The 12100-nt window shown below is 54.0% G+C and overlaps 1 protein-coding gene across 2 annotated transcripts in view; it reads right to left on the bottom strand.

The window, feature by feature from the left end:
• Positions 1–12100, bottom strand: part of KSR2 (kinase suppressor of ras 2) — a 265078-nt gene that overhangs the window by 223840 nt on the left and 29138 nt on the right. For both annotated transcript variants that reach the window (XM_039505836.1, XM_039505837.1), the window contains exon 2: positions 7065–7205. In XM_039505836.1, the coding sequence (XP_039361770.1) occupies positions 7065–7205 (141 nt within the window). The remainder of the gene's footprint in view (positions 1–7064; positions 7206–12100) is intronic.

Genomic DNA, 12100 nt, shown 5'->3' with positions numbered 1-12100 from the left:
GAGCTCTCAGCTCGCACCGTGATCAATGGGAGTTGAGGGTGTTTAGCACCTTGCTGGGTGGGCCCTACAAACGCAGTCTCCCCTGACAAGGTGAGGGCTTTGGGACCGCGCAGTGGGAAAGGCACCGTCCTATGCTGGATTCCAGGCCATTCTAACACAGAGCTCCACAGGGCTCATCCAGCTGGTGCTGGGGCAAAATTTAGAAGAGAAACTGAACTCAAGTTAGACCTTGAGAAGTTCGGTTCTTACCCCCACTCCAGAGGGCTTGAAGCTGCCATGTGTGCCTTAGCCGAGCCCACACCTACAGTCCCAGCTCCTGCAGTCGTGGCTGCATCAGAATTGCAGTTTTCACTTTAAAACAAAAGTCTCCAGTCTTCAGATTCGAGCAGAAAAGCCTGAAAATGTGACTTGAGTGTAACTGATATATTCCCATCCGCCTGAGTCTGCCAAGAGCCTGAAACAATAGCTTGGAGAGGTGTGAACTACACTCTGCATCTCAATGTAGTGTGAACTCCCAGACCCACCGCTCTGGAGAACCACACCCACACCACTCTGACTAAGGACTCTGTGGGGCAGGGGAAGGAAAGCAGCAAGCAGACACACTCCAGATGCTGAGGTAAGTATCAAGGGAACCCCCTGCCTGTGAGGGAGAGGATGGACCCCTGTTCTTGTCATTACTTCGCTCCCATCCATGGAATGGGGGCCCTGCTATCACTCCTATGAGGAGAAGAGAGAGCCCATGGCACTAGCCATGCCTCTGAGAGGGGAAGGGGGCTACTCCAAGTGGTGGGGATGGAGCCGTGGGGAGGCCCCACCTCATCATGTGCCAGGACTCTGGACTGCCTTGGTCCAGCCCTGCCCCTGGCATTACCTGGGGAATTAATGCCAGGCCAGCCCTGGTGGGGCTCTCCAGCCAGGCAGGCCCTGGCCTGCAGAGTGCAGTTAGAAGGATATTTACCAACGCGTTCCCATTAGTTTTAACGCATTTCAAGCCCTTGAGAGAGCTTGTCGGTGGTTACGTCATGGCAGGACAAGGCTTGGGCCTCCCGTAACCCCTCGGATTGATGGCTCTGAAGCACAGAGACGGGCGTCTGAAGCATGGAAGGGGCAAACCTACATCTTCAGAAGAGCCCATGGAGCAGCTACCAAACCGGAGATGCTGTGGGGCTGTGGTACAGAGGTGCTGAGCACCCACAACTCCAGCCAACGTCAATGGGAGCTGCGGGTGCTCAGCACCTGTGACCATCAGGCCTGACGTGTCCCAGGTGAAGAAGACACATGACCATTTTAGCCTGAGCAACTTGCCCTGGTTCACATAGCGAATCAGTAGCGTGGTCAGGAAAGGTCCTAACTACAGCTCCTGGGCCCTAACCACTAGACAGCACTGCCTCTAGCTGCTGTGGCATCGCAGAGCCGCCTCACCGCTGAATATGCAACCCCACATTTCCCAGCCGTGAGAAATCTCGCCACTCCGCAGTTCAGTATTACAACAGGACTCAGATGGGCGCAGAACGGTCAATTAGTAAAGCAATTCCTCCCCCTGGTGGAAACTCTGGTGACGTGCATCCATCTTTTCCATTTTCATGGGGAAGCGTGGAAGCCCTCTAGCCACAATCTCCTCAGCACTGACTTCTCCCCACCGCTGCCACCATGCCTGATGTATGGCTCAAACACACAACTTCCCCAAGACAGGACGCCTGGCCTCTAGCAAGCCCGGCCATCCCACAGAGCGGCATCGTTAGCTACCCTGCCCAGCCGCCTTGGGAGGCAGGCCGAGTACCCCAGCCTCATTTCACCAGCCAGGAAAGTGAGGCAAGCAGCAGGCAAGTGACTTGCCAAAGAGCTGGGAGGCCAAAGAGCGACAGCCACTGCGGCTGGAGAGCGAAGAGAGTCCTCGCTCCCGGGACAGAGAAGGTGAAGGGCTCGCTCGTGAGGGGGTGGCGAAGAGTTGAACTCCAGGCAATCATTTTCCTCTCGGGTTGTCTTGCCTGCAGCGCCGGCCTGTCTTTGGAAGCTCCCCCATCGTACTGTGCTCTTCCCTGCCAGCTGGACAGGGGCAGCAGTAACTCCAGTGGGATTTTTGCCTGCTTCCTTTAAGGCTGAATGTGGCCTCGTGGGAGCTGTCCACGCTGAATCCGGTCCCAAGTGTGGTTTGAGCGGGGAGCTAGGAGTTAGGACTCCTGGGTTCCATTTGTGAGTCTGCCCTGGACATGGTATGGGTCAGACAGCTCGCTCTGAACCCCTCTGCAGTGTGGGCGTAAGCCCTTGCCCTGGCTCCCGGAGTGTGCTGGAAGCGCTCGGAGATCCTCAAAGACAGCGGCTCCAGAAGGGCACAACAGTACTGCTCACGGAGCTGCCGTCCCAGCCAGGCAGGAGATCCGCATAGGAGGCTGGCTAGAGCGTGGGCGGAAGGAAGGGAGGCAGCGAATGGGTGTCCCATTGGCTCAGCGCTGGCACGCCTCATTCAGCATAAGCGGGTCTGTGGCAGGCTGCCGGCTCTTGTGGGTTTCATGACAGGCTCCCGCAATTGGGACCTGGCCCTCCAGCCAGGCTCCCCTAACGTCCAGCTCTTTCTGGAGCAGCATCGCCCTTCCAGTGTCACAGTGTCCTTCCCCCACGTTCCAGCCAACGTAAGAAAGCCCAGCCGGTCTGCTGCCCCTTTGGGGCTTCCCTCCCATCCCAGCCTCATCCACCAAGCAAAGTCCACCACTTAACGACCTGTCCCTTGTTGTGTATTTGGTTGTCATGGGTTTTGTTACTATGGCAACTGTGTTAGACTATTAAGGGATAGCTCAGCCGGTTTCAACCGGCTGAGTGAGCTCTCTGTCTCTGTAAATAAAATGGAGGTTTTGGTTAGCTGTCTGCTCTCTGGCCTCAAGTGATTGCTTCCTACACCGGCTGCCCCAAGGATATAACATCCCTCTGCTGGGCTCGGGGTCTCTCACCTCCTCCTCACCTGGCCTCTCCGTCCCTTCCTCAGGAGCATCAACCCCCTTCACCTGGTCCCCACAGGCACCTACACTGCAGGTGGGAGTGGGCCTCCCAGCCCGGGCTAGACAGACACCCCCACCTTCGCTCACACTCGCACACTGAAAATAGCTGCTCCCACCCCGGGGCTTAGGTGGGTGAGAAGCCGCAACGTCCACACTGCTAATTTTATCACACCAGCCAGCTCGAGCCCTGCTAGCCCCAGCCTGCCTGCCCAGGCTGGAACGCTCCCTGCCAGCTGCAGTGCAGACAGACCCCTAGAGGGCCTGAGTCACCCCATGACACTGTCCAGGTTGCCAGAGGGGCTCAGAACCCGCAGCTCCCACTGACCGTCCGAGGGTTAGGGGCACCCCAGATCACTGAAAATCAGGCCCTGGGTGCCCATGATGGTGCCAGGACAGGAAGGGGCAGGTGCTGGATGTGGGCAAGGCAGGACTGACTGGGGAACTGGGGGTGGTGTGGCCACATCACCGCATGCAGGCAGCAATGCAGAAAACCCACAGTGGGCTGCACGAGGGGAGCCAGGCAGAGCAGGGGACTCAGAGATAACATTGGCCCCATGGAAGCCAATGCAGCACCAGACGAAAGAGGAGAATATAGTTGAATTCTGAAGACTAAATACCCTGATAAAAGGCATGATGAAAATCCAGCCCTGGCAAACGGGGGTTACACCCCATTTAGGGGTTACAAAATAGGGACTAGGTGTTTAAACCTAATTGTAAAAAGGATCCTGTTATCTTCAGCCAGTGATTCGGCTGCATTGAAATCCTGGGGTCTAGTGTGAACCGGGACAGGCCAGCCCAGAGAGGGTGGTTCCCTATGTGGATGGGGATTCGTGGCTGAGATATTGAAATTTTCAATACCTTGACTCCCTGGAGTCACAGGTTCAAATACTAGTGGAGCTGGTTCAACCCTTCCAATAAATGAATTCCCTGCTGCTCACTGAGCCTTTATCTTTTCAATGAGGCCTTAAAGGTCAAGGTCCTGTTTGCTCCAGGAGAACACAAAAGCACACTTAGCATTTCTCCCATGGTAAGGCTTTGCCTCGGTCTCCTTGGCTAAAATCTCTCGTCTCCCCAGCGCTGCACAGCACGGTAGCTCCACCCCAGAGCAGGCTGCAGCTCACTGGTTCTTTACATATATATGGTGGTTTGTGCAGTGCTTTGGCAAGCCTTCTGCATGATTGGTGCCGTGTAAGCATTAAATATTACAGGGACTGGGGACATTTCCCCCTCTGCTGGTTTCCTACAGCCTTGCCAGAGACGCACAGTTAGCGACAGGCACTCGGAGGGTGTGGGAATCGGGGACAGCCCTCGGATTCTAGCGGGGCTCAGTGCCTTCCGCAAGGGGCTTCAGTGCCTCACAGGATCCTGCACTCAGGAACAAGATGCCTTGGCTCCGCTCTGGAGGCAGCAGTGGACAAAACTGCCCAGCCCTTTGGCTGCTCTGGTTACAGCACCCCATTTCCTGGGGCCTCCCGCTTTGCTGGAGCTGCTGCATTCAAAAGGTGTGACTGGCCCTGAGGCTTCAGGAGCCCGGAGTGTGGGAAGCCTGGAAGAGAAGCAGCTGCAGAGCCCTGGAGAGCAGTAGCATGACCTCTGCCCTCACCTAGCGCATAACCAGCCAGAAGGAGAGGGAGCTCTGGGGCTGGGTAGGTGGAAGACAAGAGATCAAAGCCCACAGGGCCTAGGGGATAACCTGAAGCAGAGAAGTTTGGGGGCCAGTTCAGCAGAAGGGCACACACACTCCGCCAGCCGATGTGCTTGAGCAGTTTGCATGTCCCCAGGAAAGTCAGCCTAGTGGTTAGCGCAGAGGACGGGGAGTCAGAAGACCTGGTTTCTGCTCCTAGCTGTGCCACTACCTTGTTCTGTGACTGTGGCCAAGCCTCGGTTTCCCCTTTGTATGACAAGGCCGCCTGCTTCAAAGGGTGTCACAAACCATAATGCTTGCCTAGCAGGTGTTACTGAAACGCAAAGGGTGTGTTCTCAATCTGCCGGGCAATGGGCGAGGCGTACTGCTGGCTTCCGTAACCTGGCCACCTCCCCACCAAGAACTATCCACAGACCACCAGCCCGCTTCACACCCAGCGACATTCAGTCACTATCAAGCTGGGCCAGATACGAGCCAATGACCAAGATGGAACGTTCCCTGCCCCATCACCAGTCAGCTGGACCCAGCCCTCTGGACAGGCACCTTACATTAAAAATCAGTGCAAAGACGCACACAGGCAGCATGTTTTAAAGTGGGGGGGGGGGGCGAGGAGCAGGGGAAGAGATAATTCTATACAGAACCTTACCTCTGCCCTCTTGTGCAAATGCATTAAGGATACAGTCTATAATTACCCGATCACATATTTCTACAGGACCTCTGCTTCAATCCACGCAGTTTGAAGGCACCTCAAACACCGCACAACAGCAGGGGGAGCAAAGGAAGGGGATATTTTGGAAAAGGGAATGGGGACAAAATCCCACCCTTAGCATAACCAGTGCCCTAAGGTATTTAATTCCATACAGACAAGACAGGACCTTGGTTTTCAAGGTCTCATTGGAAGAGCCACACACAGGAAACTTCTCAAATATTTCTAAAACATACACTATATAGTTCAACCCCAAGTCACGGAGCTCAGTGCAGGAACGACCGGCTGATGTTCTCGGACTTGTGTTAGGCAGGAGGCCGCACGAAACAATCATGATGGTCCCCTCTTGCCTTAAACTCCAGGAAACTACTTCGTCTGGCAACCTTGGGAAGATAAAGCCCAGTGCTAGCCCTGCTGGGATCTCAGGCTGTGCTTTCCCCAAGCCGAGAGGTTTTCTAACTGCTGCTCGGTAACGTTTTCCAAGCGCAGAGTGTCTGCTCTGGAGCTGGAAGGTGGGAATTCCAGCTGGAGGCAACAGCTATCTCTGCTCGAGCTAACGTGCTAAAAAGAGAAGGTTTCAGAGTAGCAGCTGTGTTAGTCTGTATCCGCAAAAAGAACAGGAGTGCTTGTGGCACCTTAGAGACTAACACATTTATTCAAGCATAAGCTTTCGTGGGCTAAAGCCCACTTCATCAGACACATAGAATGGAAATGCATAGAAAACAGATTCCAGTGAGAAACTGCTGAGCTTGAATTAATATGCAAACTAGATACCATTAACTTTGGCTTGAATAGAGACTGGGAGTGGCCGGGTCATTACACAAATTGAATCTATTTCCCCTATATCCTCACACCTTTTTGTCAACTGTCTGAAATGGGCCATCTTGATTATCACGACAAAACTTTTTTTTCTCCTGCTGATAATAGCTCATCTTAATTAATTAGCCTCTTAGAGTTGGTTGGGCACAAGCATGGGAGGGGCTAGCTGCCCTGAGTACACACATATGGGCTTGGAGGGGATCGCCAGCCCCCCACTTGTGCTGCCTCGGCGACACGATTTTCCGCACGCCAGCTCAATCAGCGTGAGCTACACCTCCAGCCCCAGTGCAGACAGACCCTTCAGAGAACTCGACCCACGTATCCCGCTGAGCCACCGCGTCGAAAGAGCAACGAGGCCGTCCTCTGAAAAGGGGCATTTCCACCTCAGATTGTATTACTGGCTTGTTTGGGGGGCGGAGAAAGCGTGTCAGGGCACACGGCCCTGGGAACGCTATGGCCTAGGACAGGGGGCTGGGTTTGGTTTATTCTTCAGTCCTTTTTTTAAAAAAAAAACCCACCTCTCTGATGAGCTCAATGAGAGGAGCTACTCGTGCGCCTGGGACGTGGCCATGCCCTGAGGGACAATGCCCTGTAGACCGCGCTGTGAGTTGAGTGCATGGTACGGACTCACTGTGGTGAGTGGTCTCTCTCCATCCCTGGGCTAAGCACTTGGGACACGTAGGAAGCCAGAGACCCTGCTCTGAGTGCACAGGCGAGGGCAGGACAGCAGGCTCCAAGGAGGGATTTGCAGGAGGGGAGGCACACAAGGGGTTGGGGGGGGGCTCAGGAAAGAAGGCGCAGAGGCACCGGTGAGGAGGCGGAGGGAGGGAACTGGGTGGAGCTTGCAGGGCGAGGCAAGAGGCAGGAGCTCCAGGCTGAGGGGGGCATGCACGCTCCTTACCTCCATGACCTCCTTGCGGATGTCCACGATGCGGAACCAGTGCAGGAGCTGAGGGAAGCCCTCCAGCTTGGCACTGCGCTCCTGCCGGGCCACCTTCCTCTTGCACGAGAGCTGGCGGCTGAAGTACTTGACCAGCTTGCTCTGGAAGAGAAGGGGAAAGGCGTTTCGAGGCAGCCGGCACACAGCAAACACACACTCTGCCCTTTCCCCCAAAGCTACCACGGCCCCCGTCCTTGCAGACAAAGGGCAACCACTCACTTAACGCTGAAGAGTTTCAACACTGCATCCCACACCTGCCAGCCAACCTCCCCAGGGATTGCCAATTTGCATATATTTCCTGAGATTTGAATCTTTACAGGCACAAACCCACCCAGAGCACATGCCAGCCCCACAGCTCTGCAGGAACAAAACCCGAGCCTGGCCGAGAATGGCACGTGTTGCTGGAGAGGTCAGAGTCCTTAGCTGCCAGACGCACTGCAACCCCCCCCAGTCACACCGACTAGCGTCGTACTCCGCGTGTGGCCCCACTGAAGTCAGGGGCACTGTTCATAGAGCAAAGTGCTGCTCAACACAAGCCAGAGTCGGCTCCTAAACTACTCATGCCAAGTTTCCAGTAGTGTTCCCATGCCTGGTTCTTCCTGGTCCCAAGAAGAGTTAGCAGGAGGGGAAGATCCACCCCTTGCTTAGCGCTCTGTTCCAGAAATACCAGCTCTGTACTGCTGTTCTTGGAAAGACTCCTGCATCCAGCAAATGCTGATGCCTGTGGGTAACCCTTGAGTGCACCAGAGTTTGTAGGATGGGAGCCCAGGACTCTCCACTGGAAAGTCAGGGATCCAAACACCCCACTCCCTCTTAATAGCTCTGCAGAAGCTCATCTAAGGATCTGCGGGAGCAACCTGCCCCATTCCCAGTTCGTAGAGCAATACTGAAAGGGATGACGTGAGAAACGCAGACACTAAGGATTGTGAATTCTGCCTCGTGGAGAGAGCCCAATCTGCAGCCTCCGCACAAGTAGGCAGGAAAGAGGTGATGGCAACAAGCCATGTCAGTTCAAACCTGCCCACCCCCCAGTGGCAGCTTTCATACGCCATCCCCGCACGGTCCTCAGAGCAGCAAACGGCTCAACTCTCCCTCTGCCAGGGCCGACATCTACAATCAGCGCAGGAGACTGGACAAGCCTACAGTGCAAAGGCAGCACTGATGCATTGCATCACCCACATGTGCAGACCACAGAGGGTTAAATGAACTTCAGTGGGTGCCAGAAGCATCCAAGGTTAGAATTCAGCCCAACCTCAGCACCTGCAGAGAGACGAGTGGAGCTGCTGCAGCCAGAGACTAGGCTGGCGCTGGGACATTCAGTTTTCAATTGGGAACTGAGTGCCCCATGCCATGGGAAGTGCCTTCCTTCCCGGAGAAAGCCCTGGAGTGGAGACATCGCTGCGCCCTTCCTTTCCTGGGTGATGCTGAGCACTCCCACAGAAGTCAACGTGACTCCTGCCAAATTTTCTGTTTCCTTTACATGCACTGCTGGGCCAGGCCACAGCACTCAGCGCCTGGCAGGATCAACGCCCTTCATTACTATTACTGTTAACAGCTCGCCATGTGCCTCCTGGTGCGAATCAAAGAACATGTTCCCTGCCCTGAGGAGCTATTCCCCTTCCACCCCCAGCCATCTGATGTGGGGCCTCTTGGTCAGAACAAGAGGCTGGCAGTCAGGATCCCTGGATTTTACCGCTGTCTCTGCCATGGCCGTGCTGCGTGACCTCAGCCCAGGAACATTCTGCTTCAGTAAAATGGGATAATTACACTCCCTGAGCGTAACATTTGTCTGCCACCAGGTATCATTCCAACATTTCAGTTTGCAGGGGACTGGGGTAGCCGTTTGGGCTTTTGGTGCTCGGTGCACAGACAGACCTACATTTCTCCTCACTGGTCACACACACATTTAGAGCTAGGGCCTTCCATGTCACCTTTCAAATCTTTCTGCAGCCATCCCTGACAACCGCAGTTAGAAAACAAAGACTTTCAGATTCTCAACTGGAACAACGCTAAGTCCCTGGCCGCGTTAGACTGAAACAGAGATTATAGTATGGTTCATTGTCATAAGAACACAAGAACGGCCCTACTGGGTCAGACCAAAGGTCCATCAAGCCCAATATCCTGTCCTCTGACAGTGGCCAATGGCAGGTGCCCCAAAGGGAATGAACAGACAGGTTATCATCAAGTGATCCATCCCCTGTCACCCAATCCCAGCTTCTGGCAAACAGAGGCTAGGGACACCATTCCTGCCCATCCTGGCTAATAGCCATTCATGGACCTATCTTCCATGAATCTAGCTAGCTCCCTTTTGAACCCCATTATAGTACTGGCCTTCACAACACCGTCTGGCAAGGAGTTTAAGACACTATCGCAGTAAGAAACCCTCTGCAATTCCCTTTCATTGCTTTCAGCTTGGTGATTCTGTGCCCCTTCTGTGGAACACTAGGTGGCACTAGGCTACCGGACATGCCTGGCTGAAAATTTCCCATTTCCACAGCATCCCCTGCTAGATGCATTAGTATTAATGTGACATATAGCGCTACAAAAAATACAAGGGTAAAACCCAGGCCATTCCTAAAAATAGTGAGCGCCAGCCTGCTCCCAGTGAAGTCACTGGCAGAACTCCCTTTGAGCTTGATTGGCTACCCTCACATTGCAGCTCAAGTGAAGGTTGCACCACTGGACCATGGAAAGAAGAGTTAACAGATGGGCAGAGGTTAGAGAGAGCGGAGATCAAAATAGCACCTTCAAGTTCTAGGGATTTTTTTTTAAAAGGCAATTGGCAAGGATTAGAAAAAACACCCCGAGTAAACTCAACAACCCCCCCCCCCCCCAAGCTATGTGCAATGCCACTCAGCTAACCCAGGGGCTGGATTAGTAACACTGGGCCCTGTCCCCCTACCACCTCCCTCTGGTTTGTCTTATCTTGTTATCTCTCGGTGGTCCCCATTGTGCCCCAGGATTGACAAGCACAAATCCTCACCAAGTCCCATTAGTCAACATGACACTGCACTGCCACAGGGGCCTGCTTTAGCAGATCATGATGCAGACTGAGGGCCTGACATGGTTAGTTCTGAGACTCTGACTGTGTCTTTTATTCATAACACCTAGCACACTCCTGGGTGCTCAATGACTATATAAAAACAATCACACACACACACACACACACCCAGAAAGCCTAAGATTTTGCAAGCTATCAACTAAAAGAACGCAACTCAGAAACCTAGCATAATGCATCACTCAATGTGTTTTGTTCATTTATTTTGTCAAGTATAGTTTAGGGGTTTGGGTTTTTTTGCTGCCTCAGTAATAAATATAGTACTGCAGCAACAGTGTGTGTCCTATGGGCCAGTCTCTCCACTCACACAGACAGAACTTCATTCCAGTTAATGTAGATGCATCAATGTAAACACTAGGAAAACGTGACCTAGCTCACACGTACACTGTGGGTTTTGGTACGGGGGGAATTCAAAGATATTAAGAGCAGGAGTAGAGGCCGCAAAGGAGACGCACCAGGTGCAGCACTCTCCTAGCAAGTCTTTAAAGTGATGTTTTCCAGGCTTCTGCTGTGAAGTGATTCGCTCACTCCTCCAACGGGATGGTATTATTGGCCAGGTCAAGGGGGTCAGCAGCATGCAGCGTACTGGGCTGCCAGGATCAATACGGGATCCTAGCTGAGGACTGAACATTATTTTGTAATTGTTGCTTTACATAGGAGCAGGCCGGGGGTCTCCCACGTCTGAGGTCAAGGTGGAGACTTGGGAAAAGGGAGCTGCCGAGCAGGAATCCAGATCCTGTTGTTACACCCCAGCCTATACAACTGCAGTCATGCTATTGAGGTCAGTGGATTTACCCACAAGGAGAATCCAGCTTGGGAGTCAGGGGTTGCCTAACTCGCCGCCCCAACCCCAAAGCTGTCTCCAGGTCTCTGGTCTCCCTTGCTGGCCAGCAAAGGGGAACCACACATCCGCATCCCCTCCTAGCATCCCTAGAACAACTGCTTCTCCATGGCAACAGGCCTGGGCAGGGGTCCTCACCTAGCCAGGTGGAGCCTCACGACTCTGCTTCAGGCTTCAGCAGAGACACTGGGCCAAAGCATGCCCTCCATGGGCACCCTCCAAGGGGCTCTCCTGCAAGCAGAGCTCTTCCTGAAGGGACACAGGGGAGTGCACTCTAGAGATACCCCTTTCCTGGCGTACGGGGAGGAGCAAGACCAAGAGCAGGAGATTCTACAGCAGCGTCTCTGCAGAACTGTTCCCGCCCCAGCCTGTAGACAATCCATGCATGAAGCAGCACTGGCTCCAGCAGGATTGCAGCCTGGGATGGGGGCGGGGGGCGCTAGTGGACTAACCCATTGATAGCTTCTTCATGCACAGGTCAGGAAGAGGGGATCTCTTCCGCAAAGATCCCGGTGATCCCTAGGGTTGGGAAGCTCTGTACAAGAGTGAAACTGACTTGCCTCGTTCAGCACGCTGGGCAAAAGGGAAACATGCAGCACCAATGGTGAAAAGAGAGTTGGAGTTTCAAGTTCCTTTGCTGTAATAATCAGAAGGTGCTGAATAAATCACCTGAAGGGTATCTGCTCGTTAAGAACGTGAGGCCCCATTCTCCGTGCCCTGGTGCCTTGTGCGGTCCCCACCCCCATGCAAAGCGAGCAGGAAAAGCCAATCTGGGAGGCCGAACCCACCGTGCACAGGTAGAAACAACTCCGCAGTACGAGGCAGGAATCAGGCCGATGCTTTTTGACCTGACAGTGTCCCCTTAAGGAAGAGGTGTTGGGCTCATCTCACCTCTCTCAAGTTCTAAGCCCCGGAAGAGCGTTTGAAACAAGACACAGGGAAGCGAGGTCTGTTACCAGCATCCCAGCAGCGACACAACGGGCATCAGGGAGGTAGAAGACGTGCTCTTAAAGGTACTACCTGGCCCGGCTGACCTTTCCCCCGGCGCTTATTACTCCTTGGGAGGGTCAGGTGCCTTGACCTGTCTGTAGTCATCAG

The sequence above is a fragment of the Mauremys reevesii genome, linkage group 18, assembly GCF_016161935.1.
Source record: "Mauremys reevesii isolate NIE-2019 linkage group 18, ASM1616193v1, whole genome shotgun sequence".
NCBI classification, from domain to species: domain Eukaryota; kingdom Metazoa; phylum Chordata; order Testudines; family Geoemydidae; genus Mauremys; species Mauremys reevesii.
Note: the sequence above shows the minus strand (reverse complement) of the source record. Positions and strands in the feature narration are given on the sequence as shown.